The 15,721-nt window shown below is 49.3% G+C and overlaps 4 protein-coding genes and 1 pseudogene across 4 annotated transcripts; all 5 read right to left on the bottom strand.

The window, feature by feature from the left end:
- Positions 1–2,340: 2,340 nt before the first annotated feature.
- On the bottom strand, positions 2,341–3,422 carry LOC101783369. Its single transcript, XM_004984909.3, has one exon. The coding sequence runs from the start codon at positions 3,262–3,264 to the stop codon at positions 2,629–2,631; it is 636 nt and encodes a 211-aa protein (XP_004984966.1). The 5' UTR covers positions 3,265–3,422; the 3' UTR covers positions 2,341–2,628.
- Positions 3,423–5,554: 2,132 nt separating this feature from the next.
- On the bottom strand, positions 5,555–8,865 carry LOC101766107. The gene has a single exon (XM_022823018.1). The coding sequence runs from the start codon at positions 6,399–6,401 to the stop codon at positions 5,766–5,768; it is 636 nt and encodes a 211-aa protein (XP_022678753.1). The 5' UTR covers positions 6,402–8,865; the 3' UTR covers positions 5,555–5,765.
- Positions 8,866–9,886: 1,021 nt separating this feature from the next.
- On the bottom strand, positions 9,887–11,085 carry LOC101782961. The gene is made up of 2 exons (XM_004984908.4): positions 10,533–11,085; positions 9,887–10,423 (listed from the first exon to the last, which is right to left on the bottom strand). The coding sequence occupies exons 1-2, from the start codon at positions 10,847–10,849 to the stop codon at positions 10,135–10,137; spliced, it is 606 nt and encodes a 201-aa protein (XP_004984965.1). The 5' UTR covers positions 10,850–11,085; the 3' UTR covers positions 9,887–10,134.
- Positions 11,086–12,028: 943 nt separating this feature from the next.
- On the bottom strand, positions 12,029–13,193 carry LOC101782143. Its single transcript, XM_004984907.4, has one exon. The coding sequence runs from the start codon at positions 13,082–13,084 to the stop codon at positions 12,452–12,454; it is 633 nt and encodes a 210-aa protein (XP_004984964.1). The 5' UTR covers positions 13,085–13,193; the 3' UTR covers positions 12,029–12,451.
- Positions 13,194–14,985: 1,792 nt separating this feature from the next.
- On the bottom strand, positions 14,986–15,721 carry LOC101782549 (annotated as a pseudogene).

Here is a 15,721-nt window from a genome sequence, read left to right as displayed (position 1 = left end):
TTTACATATTAAATTTACATATCAAACATATTTCCCCTAAAAATGTAGTCCAGTAAATTTGGGTAACTCACTAACTCTATGTCAATGTTTAGCTTACTCACTGCAATCTAATGAATCCTGTTCCATGCATGCACTTCAGAAATCAGAATAGGTTTCATAATATAGTTTGCGCAAAAAACTTTTAAAATTCCAGTCATCCCAAAATTAGTAAAAAGGGAAGCTTTTGGTCAAATGTGCGGCGGTGAGCAAGAGCAAGTGAAGCGGGTGTGCTGCCTGCTGCAGGGCTCCAGAGCCCAAACGTGAAACGTGCACTGAAAAACAGGCTCCTTTCTGAGTGAACATGATCCAAAACAAACTCCAAAAAGACCAAAAACCCTCACCAAGTTTTGAAGCTCATTCATAGGCCTACAAGTTTATGTTTAAGCGTGTGTTTGAATAGAGGGTTGAGGTGGGTTGGGATGGGTTTGACTCAGATGAATCCATGTTTGGTTGGAAAATCGCGCTGGTTGGGTTGGATCTAGAAGGGAATATACCCTCCAGATCCGGGTTAGAATGATTCCTCTGAATCGAGCGGACTGTTCCAACCCACTTCTCCTCCATTGGCTTTATCTTCTTCGTCGGTTGGCGAGCGTGAGGAGGGTGGTGGCGCGGTCGGCCGGCGGGCAAGCTCCCGCTCTGGGTGGAGCACGGGCGGTGGGCAACCTCCGACGGCGGGAGCGGTGGGGCAGAGAAGAGGCGCGGCTGGCGGCGGGCAAACTCCACCATGGGCGACCTCTGCACGGGGAGGGTAGAGGCTCGGCCGGTGAGGAAGAGCCGCCGGTAGGGGAGAGCCGAGGCGAGACAGGGCAGCCTCAGGCGGCCGGCGAGGAGCGGCGGGCTGGGGACCTCGCGGTGGCGTAAGGCAGGGCGCCCAGCGAGGAGCGATGACGGAGGGTAGTGAGGGGCTCGGTCGGCCGGTAAGGAGTTGCGGGCTAGGCAGCTCGCGGCGCCCTTGACGCGTGACGGCGAAGATAAGCTCGAAATAGAAAAAAAGAAAAATAGAGTGGATGACAGGTGGGACCAAAAATGACTGGTGGGGCTTCCTGATGAACGTGGCTAACGGTGTCTAAAACAATGTCCATCCATCCCTTTCAACCCGTGTAATCAAACAGAAAACTGGAACGAATTTAACCCATTCAACCAAACACGAGACGGGTCAGATCCAACCCAAGAAATAGGAACGGAGCCAACCCATCCCACTTGATCCCCAAACTAAACACATGCTAAAACTCGCACAGTGTTGAAGATCTGTGGCCCGAACCTTGGCCAATACTGAAAGGTTCAGAGTTAAGTTTTAGTGCAAGAACATCCATCCCAACTGGCCGACTTGTTTGGTGAATGTCGACCAAAATTGAATCTTAACTTCCGGGTCAACCCTTAAGCAAAATGTTAGATGGAATATAGGGCAACAACTTGTAGATAAAACTTAGGTTCAAAAGATCCATGGTTTGAAAAATATTTGGCTCTGAACTTTTGACAAATCCCGAGTTTCAGAGCTAGCCTGCAAAGTTCAGAAATTCAGCTATTCAGAGCAATTCAATAATTTCTTAAACATATATTGTTAGATATTTTGGTAACTTAGTAAATACTTTGAAAAACAATTTAATACTTTCATAAACCCGTCAACAAAATTTGCCTTTTGAACAACTCTTGAAACCTGACTCAAATGTTTTTTTTTCAAAAATATTGGCAGCAACATTTAGCGAATGTTCAAGAGTACTGCATGCTACTAATTAACAATGTCCAAATTCAGTAGTTAATTTACTTGTGTTTTCAAAGTTATCCATCGCTTAGGAAGAACAGAAGAAGACATGATTCTATGTCTAATTATTCAAAGACTTAGTTTGATTGATATGGGTTGATTTCCTGTTATGATTGATGATGGAAGAAAGAAATGTAAGAAAGTTTACCAATTGATTGATCCTTAGCCCGGGCATTATATTTTGTTATTTGCTAATATCCCTCTTTTGGTGCGATAACCCACTGTGGAGGGCATTCGTCCAAATAAGGCAAATTCCAGTTTGATGTAATTTTTTACTAACATTGTTGCAGATACCTGACATGTTACCCCTCTCCTCACCCCATCGTAAGCGAAGCCAAAACCATTATTTGCTTTATCATGTATCATACGGGAACTACAAGCAATACATACATTCTTTTGTTTCGAACGAAGAAGACATACACTTTAGTACGAGCTCAGATAGCCAGTGCCTGAGAAGAAGTCCACTACTAAACCAGTGTCAAGGAAATAGCAAAAGTACCTTGAGGAAAATCCCCATGGGACATGTGGTGCTCGATCAATGAGACAAGGAAATAGCAAAACCAGATAAATTCCATGAACTCTTTTTTTTTGTTACACTAATCTAACCACGCCAATCCATCTATAAATGCAGTACATCATCGCTCAAGCAAGGACAGAGTTTCAATCCACATCACACAGCTTGCACGTAAAATCTCACCACATAAAAATCTTACCTCGTGGCCATATTTTCCATCGAGCCCACTAGCTGAGAAAAGGCACAAACATCGCATCACCAATAAGCAAAGAAAAACTAAAGAGAGGGTGGATGGTGACAAGAGATTTTTTTTTCAGCTGTCGCCGCTGCTGCAGCAGAACAGCTTCATGATGCGCGCGCGGTTCGCCCCACGGATGCGGCCGGTGCTGGTGATGAGCCAGGAGACGACGAGGACGGCGAGCCAGACGATGATGTCCACCGACAGGTGCGTCTTGGTCTGCGACACCGCGAAGGTGAGCAGCAGGCTGGAGTAGGACACCGCGAACGACCACCGGACGTGGCGCGAGTCCGGGGCCATCCGCACGAGCAGGCTCAGCGTCATCACCATGGAGCTCGCGACCCCGACCCAGCTCGCGATCCGGAACACACAGTACCTCGGCCGGTGCAGGTCGCGCATGATGGGGTCGCCGGCGCGGTAGAGCACCCGCTTGCCGTCGTCGCTCCAGTCCTGCTGCCAGTAGCCGCCGGGGATGAAGGTGCCGAGCAGGTAGGCGAGCATCGTGATCAGCGTGGCCCCCACCAGCAGCGCGTTGGGGTCAAGGTCATGCTCCCCGCCGAGCTGCTGCTGGCTCACGGGCAGGCCCCGCGCCAGCGCCGTCGGCGGCGGCGGCGGCGGGTGCACAGCAACGTGGCCCGTCTCCCGGTTGCCGTTGCCCGGTGTGGGCGGAGCACTTGTGTGCAGGGGCGGCGGCGGCGGGTAGTGATCCATGGGCACACTACACTATTGAGTATTGATCAGGCGAAATGGCGCTGGGTGTGGTTCGAGTGAAGCGAACAAATGAGGGAACATATATACACACACATGCTACTCTAAGCCTGCCACTGGGGTATGAACAATAGGCGTATGCTACTCTCTCAGTGTCCCCAGCTCCCTACAGGTCAAGTCATTTTTTTCCCCTACCCCGGTCGCTTTTGCCACTTGCGAAGGAACACGGTGCGCTGAAACGTTCAACTGCCACGCACCTCAAATAAGGCCACGCGAACACCTTCTCAGTACCCACGATTATAGGCAAATATCTTTGTGAAAATATAGTATTATATTAATGTTACAGAGTGTGCAAGAATCAACTGTAAATGCAGTTAAATCATCAACTGTCGTAACGAGCAGAGGTTCAGAAAATAAAAGGAAATAGTGAGCAGTCTTTACCTTGGCCTTGGTTTACCGGTTACCCATGCAAATGTTGCTTCAGCTAGCTTACAGCAAGACGATGCACACTGGATCAGTTCACAAATAACAACACATGTAACCAAGATTCTTTGTATGACTCCTGAGAGTTGAGGATTTGAGACTGAATAAACCTAGTACCAATGGTGTGTCTCCCTAGCATTTCAGAGGGTCCATGCAGTGCTGGCGTAATCATGGATTGTTTGGTGTGTGATTGACCAAAGCGTAGGCTCAAGGACCTTCCAACCCTGCTGTACCGTTTACTATGAAGCTCGGTCTCCTCTTTAACTCTTTTATGGCTCTATCCTTTTGCAATTGCAACTACGCATCCATCAGTTGGTCTCCCTCCTTTCTCCTCCGAGACTGAACAGTGAACACATGTCGTGGAGATTAAGTATTAGCTATTGATATTATATATTGGCGGTGGTCTTAGGCTAATTCGTTGATGCAAACGGAACGAGGTTTCATGGGTTGGTGTGAGATGGAAAGGCAATGATTCCTTTGCTATGGCGGCTGCACCGTAGCTGCCAAGGCTAAGCTCCACCAGCATTCAGTCATCCAGACCGAGCAAAGGTTTTCTTTGTTGTTTTCTTGTACTACTGTTCCTTTCCCAAAAAAGACACCCCTTTTCACTTTACTTAGTTTAGGAACACAATAAAACAAAAACAACGTGGTGGAATATTGTTGAAATATTTTTCACTTCACTTTTCTTGAAATATTGTTACTTATAAACCTAGTTATTATCCTAGCTGTGGAACAGAAGAATATTTCAAGCAACCAAGGAATTGTAAAATCTGAAAAATTCTACGAAATTTTGTAGTTCTCATCAAAGTGGAGGAGGTGCAAATTTACGCCTAATATAATCATGCCGATTGCCGTGTATCTATATACATAGCGATGATTGTACTCGATTGCTCAGCCTACTTTGCACAGCTTTCATGCCAAGTTTCTTGTCTGCGACTTTTCTCATGGTTATGAATGACTTGCTTTGAGAGTTGTTCGGCTGAGTTCACCAGCTAATCCAGTTAATTGTTATCAACCATTGTATAACCGCTAATACTCCCTCCCGAATTACTATTCGTTTTGATTTTTTAGATACATAACAAAATATGCACCTAGATATGTGTATCAACTTTTCTAACTGCTTGAAGTGCTATTGTTATTTCTAGTTAGAAATCTCCAGTTTCGTAGTTGTTCAGATAATGATCACGAGACTATTGCAGAAAGCGTGTCAACATATTTCATTTGGCACCTTGTTCAAGAATTTTTTAGAACCTGGCAACCATTCCCAAGTCTAGTTCAATAATATCTAAAATATGTCAACTATTTCTTACACATCTAGTTCAATAATTTTTCAGAACCAAAACACCCCTACCGCAGTTCTTTTTTATAAAGAGAGTCATTTAAATAACTTTTTTAATTAGAAAAGCTAGAAACAATTGTAAAATGCAAATTAGAAATTTAAAGCATTTCAAGAATATTTGATTGGTTCAACAAATTTTGAAAACCAAACGACAATCATGAAATCTACCTCAACAATCATGCAAATAGGTAAGGATAGTTGCTACCTCACAATTCACAATATCCAGTTTTATTGAAATTACGTGTGCAGGAGTCCTGGAATGGAAGCTGGAAGCTTGCATGTGTCCATATGGCAAGTAGTACAACCAGGGACTTGATGTTGACGATCCGTATGTGCGAGGTCTCGTGTGTCTCTAATTTATTTTTAGGGTGTGTATGAGGTGTATGGACACGGTGGTGTTGCGTGGTATGTGTTGATTGTGTGCGTCTCTAATTCCATTTCACACACCTCGCGAGTCAAATTTAGCCACAATATGTATGGATAATTGGATAAAAATTTACATTGAGTTACTCGAAAAAAAAATTACATTGAGTTCAGTGACTGAGAAAAGCCAATCAAACATCGCACTACCAATACGGAAGCAATTTAGTTTCAGTGCATGAGCCAGCTTCGGGACGAACCGTACACAAAAACTCAGATACAATACAATCATATAAATAAAAAGGAAAGATGTTTCTTTATTTCAGTTGCCGCGGTTGCCGCAGAAGATCGCCCAGATGACGCGCGCCCGGCTGTCCGGGTGGAGGCCGATGATGAGCCAGGTCAAGATGAGCACCGCGAGCCAGACGAGGATGTCCAGCGACAGGTTCGTCCTGGACTGCGACACGATGAAGGTGAGCACGAGGCTGGAGAAGGCCACGGAGAACGACCACAGCACGTGGCGCGAGTCCACGGCCATCCGCACGAGCAGGCTCAGCGTCATCACCATGGAGCTCGCGACCCCGACCCAGCTCGCGACCCTGAACACCCAGTACCTCGGCCGGTGCAGGTCGCGCATGATGGGGTCGCCGGCGAGGTGCACAATCCTGCCGTCGTCCCTCAACTGCGTGCCCTGCCAGTAGCCGCCGGGCATGCTGAGGCCGAGAACGTAGGCGAGCGCCGTGATCAGCGTGGCCACCACGAGCAGCGTGTTGGGGTCGTTGCCCGCCCAGCCGCCGCTCCTGTCCCTGTCGTCCGCCGGCGCGCCCCCGCCGGGCTGCTGTGCTGGCGCGCGCACGGGCAGGCCATGCGCCGGCGGGTACGCCGTGATGAGGCCCGTCTCCATGTTGCCCGGCGTCGGCGGCGCGCTGGCGTACATGAACGGATACTGATGGTCCATGGGCACACGACGAGCTAACAACAAAAGTTATTGGCAGATGTGCTTTGACCTGAAGGCTGAAGCTACCCGAGTCTTGTTGAGCTGTACGCTATGGGTTTCGTTTCGAGTGTGAGGAGAACAGAGGATCCAAGGCACATATATACATACGCAGCTCCTTGTCTGTCTCGGTCAAGAGTCATTGTTTTCTGTCCCCTACCCTAGCGGCTTTTGCCACTTGTGTACCTTCTATTCTTCTGCACTCCTGCTGTACGATGTGAAGTACACTCTTAACACGCTGTGTGTCGAGATGTTCAACCTACCACGCACGCACCTCGGATGATGCATGGCACCCCGACATTGACTAGCAGACCAGTACCCACACTTATCAGCAAATACCTGGTGAAAATGCAGTAAGTGTTGCCAATGCCTGAGAATCCAACGTAATTGCACCGAAATGATTAACTAACACAGCATTGTTAGAATTCTACCATTCAAGTGGTAGTTTTTGCAGATCTAGGCTTAGCACACACACGGTGCTAAATTATATGGCTATTTCTTTGTTAACTTTTGCACTGGTTCATCTAGTTTATTCTGGTACCATCACTTTACTATATTTTGACTCATGGGCCAACGACTAAATGTATTATCATTATTTCTCGAATTTCTGCAAAAATCCGTGTGTCACGAGTTAAAAAATCACAAACATTATAATACATCAAAATTCAGCCCTAAACGAACTATGATACAAGACTAAATGTACCATAACATGCTCTTTTGTAACAAAATTCACATCATCAAATCATGAATACTGCAATAATAATAAATGTCCGTGGTTCTTCAGCACATTACGTTTTTCAGACTCATGGAAGAATTGCTCTGCCGCGTTAGAGTCCTAAGACTAGGGTTGCTCACATGCTCTTTAGGGTGTGTGTGTGTGAGCGCTGCTTGCTCCGTTTCACTACGTGAGTTTGCTCCGTGATGTTGTAATTTAAATGCTTCCTTTCTTGATATAATGATGCGCAGCTCTCCTACGTATTGGAGATAAAAAAAGACTAGGGTTGCTGGTTACCCTACAATTTTTTTTCATCCAGGCAAGGTCATATCAATTTTGTTTTTGAATGAAAGATGAAGGTCATATCAAATGAGGTACAGGTAGCCTACAAATTAAACCAGCAACACAGAGACTGACTCGTTGTAGATGACTCCTGAGCCTTGGGGAGTTGAGATTGAATAGCTCTAGTAGCAATGGTGTGTCTACCTACTCCCTAGCATTGCAGATATGAATATTCTGGCCTGAGGGGTGCAGTGCGAGTGTACTCATGTTGGTTTGGCGTGTGATTGACCGAAGGTGGACTCGGGGTCTCGGGCTGTCCCACCCCGTACCGTTTATGCGTTTACTATGACTTACCGTTAGGTCTTCTTTGGCTTTATTTATGCTCATGGAGTCATGGAATCATGCATCCATGCTTTACTAGCTGATGTCCCCTCGAGACTTGTTTCCCCCCGCTCTCCTACCATACCAGAACAGAAACATAATTTTTAGACATCTAATCACACTACATGTTTGGTCCCACACGGTTCTGTTATGGCCCTAATAATCCCTTTTTTTTGAAATAAAAATAATCCCCAAATTAACCACAAAAGAAACTAGGCAGCTTCGGTTCTCATTCTCTAGTCTTTTGGATTGTATCTAATTTTTTGTTTCTACAGTGTATCTGTACATTTGCTTTAACTGAATTGATATGCTACCTCAAAAAAATCTCAAATAAAAAAAATCCTTTGAAAACAGGCGAATTGGCCATCTTCGTGAACTTGCATGTTGTGGTCTCCGCCAAGTTCGAGCAGTCGAATCCAGACCGAATTCTATAAAAAGCCCTCGTTTTATTTCAAAACATGTATATTTAAAAAGGCCTCGTACCTGTGGGCCGCTTTGGCAGCATGGACCTTGGGCTGGCTAGGTCTCCGAGCTAGCGGGCTGTTGCGTCTTTCACCTGGGCCACAACAACAGTAACGTAACAGCGCGAACTCTCTGACTTTCCGGAATCCTATCCATCTTCCGGAAGATGGGAAAGCCCATTCACCTTCCAGGGTATCTTTGGTTGGACTTTTGGATTTGCTCTTGCTTTTACAAAAGTCAAAAAACTAATCAAAAGGTTAAAAAGCTACACGTGCTTTTGCCTAAAATCTGATTTTGCTCTAGTACAAAATTAAAAGTACATTCCCTCTTGCTTTCAAGTACTTTTGGGGTAAAAAATTCCCACCTGTCACTGGTTATGAAGTACCGTTTCGTTTACTCCTAGATCTATTTCTCTCCCGCGGAACAGTCCGCTCCGTTTACTCCTAGATCTATTTCTCTCCCACGGAATAGTTCGCTCCTCCCCCGTACAGGCATCGTTCGCCTCCTCCAGCTGTCCCCGGCAGTTCGCCACCTGCCGCCCCCAGCCGCCGACCGGCTGTTCGCCACCCCCGGTCGCTGGCCCGCCGCCCTCGGACGCCCGTCGCTCACGGCTGGCCGCCCGCCGCACCCCGCCCCCGGATGCCGCTCACCGCCGCATGCCGCCCGTCGCACCCCGCCCACCGCCGGACGTGGGCGCCGCCGACACCGGCGTGGGCTCTGCTTGGGGTGGACTGTGCAGCTAGAGGAAGACTCGTCAGTGAGAGAGGGAGAGAGTTGAGTGGGGTGGACTGTGGATGGCATGTAGGATCCATTCGACAGTTTATTCAAAAGCCACAGCTGCTCTAACCAAACGGTCTGCTATTTTTACCACAGTTGTTTTCTCACAACTGCTTTTCTACAGGGCACAGCTCACAACAGCTTTTTTCAAAAATCACGGTCCAACCAAACACACCCTGGGATTCGTACGGCCGCTGTGGGCCGCACGATCTCCTTCTTTCCTCATCGCCTCCCGCCTCCCTCTCTTCACTTGCATGCACCGCCGCCGCTGGGGTCCGAGGTCGGGGGGAGAGGAAGTCGGGCGGTGGGGAGGGTGGTGGGCGGGAGCGACCGGCGGCGAGGTCGCCGCCAGGAGCTGGCGGTGGGCGAGGCCGGTGGGGGTGGGGGACGGGTGGTGGAATTTAGGGTTGGGGTTTCCTGGGCTCCAATGGCCACCAGACCTAGAGAAGGGAGGAGGTCGGGGGAGGCTGCAGGCCCGGCAGTGGTGGCAGTTTGGCCGGCGGCGGAGGTGAGGCGGCACGGGAGCGCCGCTGGCCGGGCCGGGCAGGAACTCCTTTGGGCGGTGGCTGGCGGCGGGCGCGAAAAGAAGGTTCAGATTAGGATGGGTGGGGTGGAGGGCGGTGGTGGAGAGCGGGCGGCGCGGCGGCGGGGCAGCCACCGGCCGGGAAGGAGGACGAAGGGGCAGGGGCGGGGAGAGTCGGGGAAGAAGGTGTGAAAGAAGATGAGAAGCTACTGGACCTAGTGGGCTCTAAAGATCATCTGCTTATCCATCCTCCACAAGACGTATAGGAGCCCCCTGACTTTCCTTATGAACAGCTGAGATCCCTGAGGATGTGAAACGATCGATGTATAAATGTTTTCTGTTCCCATTTCCTATTTTCCATGCGAATCCTGATTTTTCTACAGAAAATTCCCCAATTTCCCCAATCCTAGAGCTCACTTTCAGACATACTACCGGCAGAGCCTAACAATGGCATTGCCAATGTTCATGCTATCCCCAAATCAGAAATCAAGAGGAGGAGAAACTACGATAAAATCGCGGTGGCAATCTAGTCGACCTCAATGAGGGACCCGTGCAGGTCAGTTGTCGCCGGCGCAACAGAAGAGGCGGACGATGCGCGCCCGGTGCTCCGTCCGGACGCTGATCATGAGCCAGAGGAATGCGGTGACGGCCACCCAGATGAGGATGTCCAGCGAGATGTGCGTCTTGGGCTGCGACAACCGGAAGGTGAGCACGAGGCTGGCGTAGGCCACCGCGAACGACCACCGGACGTGGCGCGAGTCCACGGGCATCCGCACCAGCAGGCTCAGCGTCATCAGCATCGACCCCGCGAACCCCATCCAGCTCGCCACCATGAACACCCAGTACCTGCGCATGCAACCCCGTGCGCCGGTGCGCGTCAGGAACTCAGGAGGCGGCGGTGCTGCAACCGATCGATTACTGGGCCAAGAAATAAGCACGCGTGTCTTTTACCAACCTCTGGGGGTGCAGGTCGCGCATGACGGGGTCGCCGGCGGTGTGCGGCCGCTTGCCGTCCACCGGGAGCTGCGTGTCCTGCCAGTACCCGCCGGGGATGCTGCTCCCGAGCTGGTACGTGAGCGTGGTGATGAGCGTCGCCACCACCAGCAGCGTGTTGGCGTCGTTGCCCGCCCAGTTGTTGGCCGCCGCCGGGCGCTGCTGCTGGTGGTTCGCCGTCGCGCGCACGTGCCCGTGCGGCTGCGGCGCCTCCATCATCGGCGGCGGCGGCAGCGGGTACATGGGGTCCTCGCCCATCCCCGCGCCACCGCCGTTCATGACGGTGAGCTCCGATCCGGCCCGAAGAAGCTCGGATGGATCGGCTTGCTTTGTGAATTGTGGTGTGGGGACTGGGGAGATCGGGGCGACGACGCGTCGACGCGTCAACGTGTTCCTTTTATGGCTCTCCGGGTCGTCGAGGCGGCCGGCTCGAGCGGCCTCGTCATCTGGGGTACATGACCTACAAGTAACTGTCTACAGGCCGCGGCGGCACTCAGTGCCATCTGACGCCGGATACGCTCTCATTTAGGAAGGAATCAGAAGTTCCAACCCCCTCCTCTCTGGCCTTTTGGCTGGAATTCAGTTGATCATTTAATGCCTCACGACGGTTTCAGAATGCAGATCAGACGGTTGAGTGTTCCAGATCTCTTCGTCATCGCAAGTGACAAGTACGAGGACGGGGCAACGGACACGAGCCTCTTTGAAGATGGAGATCAAACGGTGCAAGCCACGGTGACGTAGTAGGGTTCATGCATTTGTTTTGGTAGTGTCTCACTCAACGCGGCCGCGCCGGGCTGCAATCGCTGTTGGAGGCGAAGGTGATGCAAGGATTCTTGAATCTTGTTGACTTTTCAATTGGCTCCGCCCAATTGGTTCCTAGACATGTGACAAGGGGCATACTCACGGTAGCCTAGATGAGCGCGTGTCATCGTCATCGTTTTTTTTAAAAAAGAGGGGCTTCATTTCTATCCAAGCTTCTACATTTTGAAACATATTGAAAAAACATGTAGAATGTCTGAGGTGGGATACCCAAACCAAGGAAGAAGAGACAAATGAACAATGGCCAATCCTCTCCGATCGTCAGTCCGTCAGACGTCAATGGGATGGGTCATCCATGGCTGCTTTGTCGCCATGTCTGCAAGTGGCGCAATAGCGCGTTGCACACTTGACTTTGACACGGGGCGTCAAGTACAGCATACCAGCAGACTAGCAGTGCAATCTTTCATCTCACTGTGACCAGCAAATGGTCTTTTCTTAATCTCATTTTACCTTTTTTGTACTGTAGCAAAATGATTGAGAGGGGGATAACATCATCTGTTTATCACCTACTCAAACTTTCGTGATCAAACTCTTGAGTCTGGGAACGCTCTTGTTTTTCTACTTGGAAGTTCATTTTCTGCGGAATCTTTTGAAAGTGATATTTGACAGAATCAGCCACACATCAAAACTCTGAGAAAATGGAACAACAAGGACAAACGGTTTATGCTCAAGAAAAAAGAACCAGTCGTCAACTAACCAAGGTCCAAGCCAAGGAGTAGCAAAACCAAAGAATCTCCAAGAGGACGCTTGATCGTACCTTTCAAAAAAAAAAAAGGACGCTTGATCGACTAATTTCACCAGTCATCTTTGCACGGCACATTTGTCCACCTCTCTTTGCGATTCCTCTCACACTATCATGGTTAATTTACACTGAGGGTTTATTCATCTCGGTTCATCATTACCTGAGAAAACCCAGCTGATCAGCAACAATCGATTGCATTTGCATCACCAAAATATGCAACTACTAATCATGCCACCACCCGTACGTCAAGGTGAATAACAAGAAGGAACAAGGAAGGCAAGATGTCTAGCGAGAGAACACGACGAGATGGTTGGCTAGCTTCAGGCTTGGCGTCCGCTGCAGCAGAGGTCCTGGATGACGCGCGCGCGGCGGTCGGGGTGGAGGCTGATGACGATCCAGAGGAAGGCGAGGACGGCGAGCCAGACTATGATGTCCACCGACAGGTGCGTCTTAGGCTGGGACACCACGAAGGTGAGCACGAGGCTGGAGTAGGCCACCGCGAACGACCACCGGACGTGGCGCGAGCCCACGGGCATCCGCACCAGCAGGCTCAGCGTCATCGCCATGGAGCTCGCGAACCCCACCCAGCTCGCCCCCATGAACACCCAGTACCTCGCCCGGTGCAGGTCGCGCATGATGGGGTCACCGGCGCGGTACATCACCGGCTTGCCGTCGCGGCCGACGACGCCGGCCGTATCCTGCTGCCAGTACCCGCCGGGGATGCTGGTGCCGAGCTGGTAGGTGAGCGTCGTGATCAGCGCCGCCACCACCAGCAGCGTGTTGGCGTCGTTGCCCACCCAGCTGTTGGGCCCGGCCCCGCCGAGCTGCTGCTGGTTCGCGGACTGGCCGTGGGTCGTCGGCAGCGGCGGGTACACACCGCCGCCGGCGGCGGCGTGGCCCGTCTCCAGGTTGAAAGGCGCCGTGTTTGGGTGGACGCGAGGCTGCTGCTCCATTGCGGCACGTACGCGGGCTAACGATCTGGCGAGGAATTAGCGAGGTGTCGGCAGATGGAGTTGATGGAAGCTGAGCTTGGCGTTGGAAATTTTTGGAAGCAAAATGTTGGATCCAAGGCCTTTATGCAACTCTCCTGGTGCTCATTGCTCCAGGTCAAGTCAATGCATTTTGTCCCGTCCTCCAACCGCGTTATGTGACACTTGGATCCTCTCATTTCTGAAGCCCAAACCTCTTCTGCTGGCCGATCTGAGTACACTGCAGTGTCTGTGTTGAAACGTTCAACGTAGTACCTCAAGTATAATGCCACGCCCACGTTGCCCTGGTACCCAAGAACAGTAACTATCCGGTAAAAATATTCCTAAAATAAAAAGGGGAAAAAACCAGTGAAACTGTCCAAATTTTTTGAAGATATAAAGAAACCCCATGTAAATGTACTAGAATATTTGTCAAAGACAAATCAGAGCTAGGCTTTTTTTTTTTGAAAATAAGCAGGAGCACTGGTGATTCATTTAAGGAGAAAGAAAGCAAGTCTAGATTGCAAAGATGTTCTGGTTACACAAGTCCATTAAGGCATTAACTCACTCATAAGCACAGAAAAACTAGGCCAAAAACGGAGTGCCTCAGGCCATCCTACGCAATCCCACTTCATCCTTGATGAGTTCAAACCTGCAGAGGTAGGCTCATCCCTTCTATGGTGACAGAGCTAGCCATATATTTGATGGTGAGTTGGTGACCTTTAAAAATTTATATGGCTATATTATATTTATATATGGCTACAGAATTTTCTTGCCCTGTACATCAGGGCATGAGAGCTGAGACTTATTAATGATAATGTGCGTCGTTAGCATTGCAGCTATGAACACGCCTTCTGGTACAAATGGTGTATCTCTCTAGGAATGCAATGGATTACCTCGTCTTCTCGATCAGGGTTGACCTGGGTTCTTCCATTGCTGGAGTTTACTTTGACCAGGTCTCGTGTGTGCTCATGCAATGCGACTCATCCACGCTTCATCTCCCCTTCCCTCCAACAAAAAGAATGGCGGCCTTATATCCTCGTATTTTTTGACAGTACCCATCTCCAATATTAAAAAAGGAAGTCAATATGAGTAGGAGCAAGTCTCTTAAAAAGTTATCTACGAGAACAAAGCATAAATTAGACAGACAACTATCTGATGCACGATAGAAATGTTTATGCTGCACGGCTAGCTAGAGAATTTAAGCTCTTTTATGATGCACAATACTAGACTATAGTAGCATTCAAAAAGGACTAGTATAAAAACATCCGATGGTCAAGATTAATTGTATACTACTGAAAATTTCACATGTGGTATGACTAGTATACATGAGTATAATATAAGAGTATCATGGTAAAAGAACAGAAATAACATCATTATAATATTTTTTTGACACTAGCATAAAGTCTAAAAGATCATTCCATTTAAAATATCACTTTTTATAATGTAATAATTACTAAATTATCTATAATAATAGACTGTTAGATATTCTATATACTATATATCCGTAGTAGTACTGTGCACTGTAAAAAAAATTCTTAACAAAACCTGTTTTTTTTGTGGTTTTGACCTATTCTGCTGCCCACCCCTTCTTCTAAAATAGTTTTATTTGGCGAAACACCGTACATATGCATATGCTACATGCACGCACACATACTCTCCTTGCGAATACGAGCATCTCCAAAAGATGAACCAACAAATTTTAAGACTAACGAAGCCATCAAAGTCGCCCGGATAAATCACCTGCTGTTTGAATACATGCATGCATGCATGCATGCATACATACATACATACATAAAAGGGTACCTGTACTGAGTTTAGAATTCAAATCGAGTGGCCAAGTTTCACCACAATAAACTTAACTAAATGTGCTCCACTCAGTTCACTCGTAAAATAGTTTGTTCATACCATATAATTAGCTGACAACATCTGCAACAAATTCGATACAGTAAATCCTAATACAGAATTTTCAAGTTCCCAGGTCACAGAGTTTTCTAGCTACACTACAGCTTGCATAACAAATTCCACCACACACATCTTTCTGACAGGCAGCTGCTAATCAGATTACGAGCCACGGCGACACCACGAAGGTGAGCACGAGGCTGGAGTAGGCCACGGCGAACGACCCACGGCCATCCGCACCAGCAGGCTCAGCGTCATCACCATCGAGCTCGCGAATCCCACCCAGCTCGCGCCGCCATGAACACCCAGTACCTGTGGCGGTGCAGGTCGCGCATGATGGGGTCGCCGGCGCGGTGCAACAGCAGCTTGTCGTCCTTGGACCACTGCGAGTCCTGCCAGTACCCGCCGGGGATGTTGGTGCCAAGCTGGTACGTGAGCGTCGTGATCAGCGTGGCCACCACCAGCAGCGTGTTGGCGTCGTTGCCCACCCAGCTGTTGGGCGCGCGCCCGCCGCCGAGCTGCTGCACGCTCACGGGCTGCCCGCCGGGCGGCAGCGGCGGGAACACGCTGGCGTCCATCTCCAGGTCGCCATTGCCCGCCGCCGGCGCCGCGTGTGCACGCGAGGGTGATCCATGGACACTCGAGTACCGGGCAGGCTGATGGATTTGATCTAAAGATGATGTTGGTGATGCTATCAGAGAACTGAAAGCTCAGTGTCGA

Source organism: Setaria italica, chromosome IX, assembly GCF_000263155.2.
Source record: "Setaria italica strain Yugu1 chromosome IX, Setaria_italica_v2.0, whole genome shotgun sequence".
NCBI classification, from domain to species: domain Eukaryota; kingdom Viridiplantae; phylum Streptophyta; class Magnoliopsida; order Poales; family Poaceae; genus Setaria; species Setaria italica.
The sequence above is the reverse complement of the archived record's forward strand: the minus strand, read 5'-3'. Positions and strand labels throughout refer to the sequence as shown.

Bases quoted from the DNA above. Each gene is read 5' to 3' on its own strand.
- LOC101783369 (XM_004984909.3), bottom strand. From the start codon at position 3,264: ATGGATCACTACCCGCCGCCGCCGCCCCTGCACACAAGTGCTCCGCCC.
- LOC101766107 (XM_022823018.1), bottom strand. From the start codon at position 6,401: ATGGACCATCAGTATCCGTTCATGTACGCCAGCGCGCCGCCGACGCCG.
- LOC101782961 (XM_004984908.4), bottom strand. From the start codon at position 10,849: ATGAACGGCGGTGGCGCGGGGATGGGCGAGGACCCCATGTACCCGCTG. The intron at 10,424-10,532 runs GTTGGTAAAAGA...TTGCATGCGCAG, and splicing joins CGCGACCTGCACCCCCAGAG to GTACTGGGTGTTCATGGTGG.
- LOC101782143 (XM_004984907.4), bottom strand. From the start codon at position 13,084: ATGGAGCAGCAGCCTCGCGTCCACCCAAACACGGCGCCTTTCAACCTG.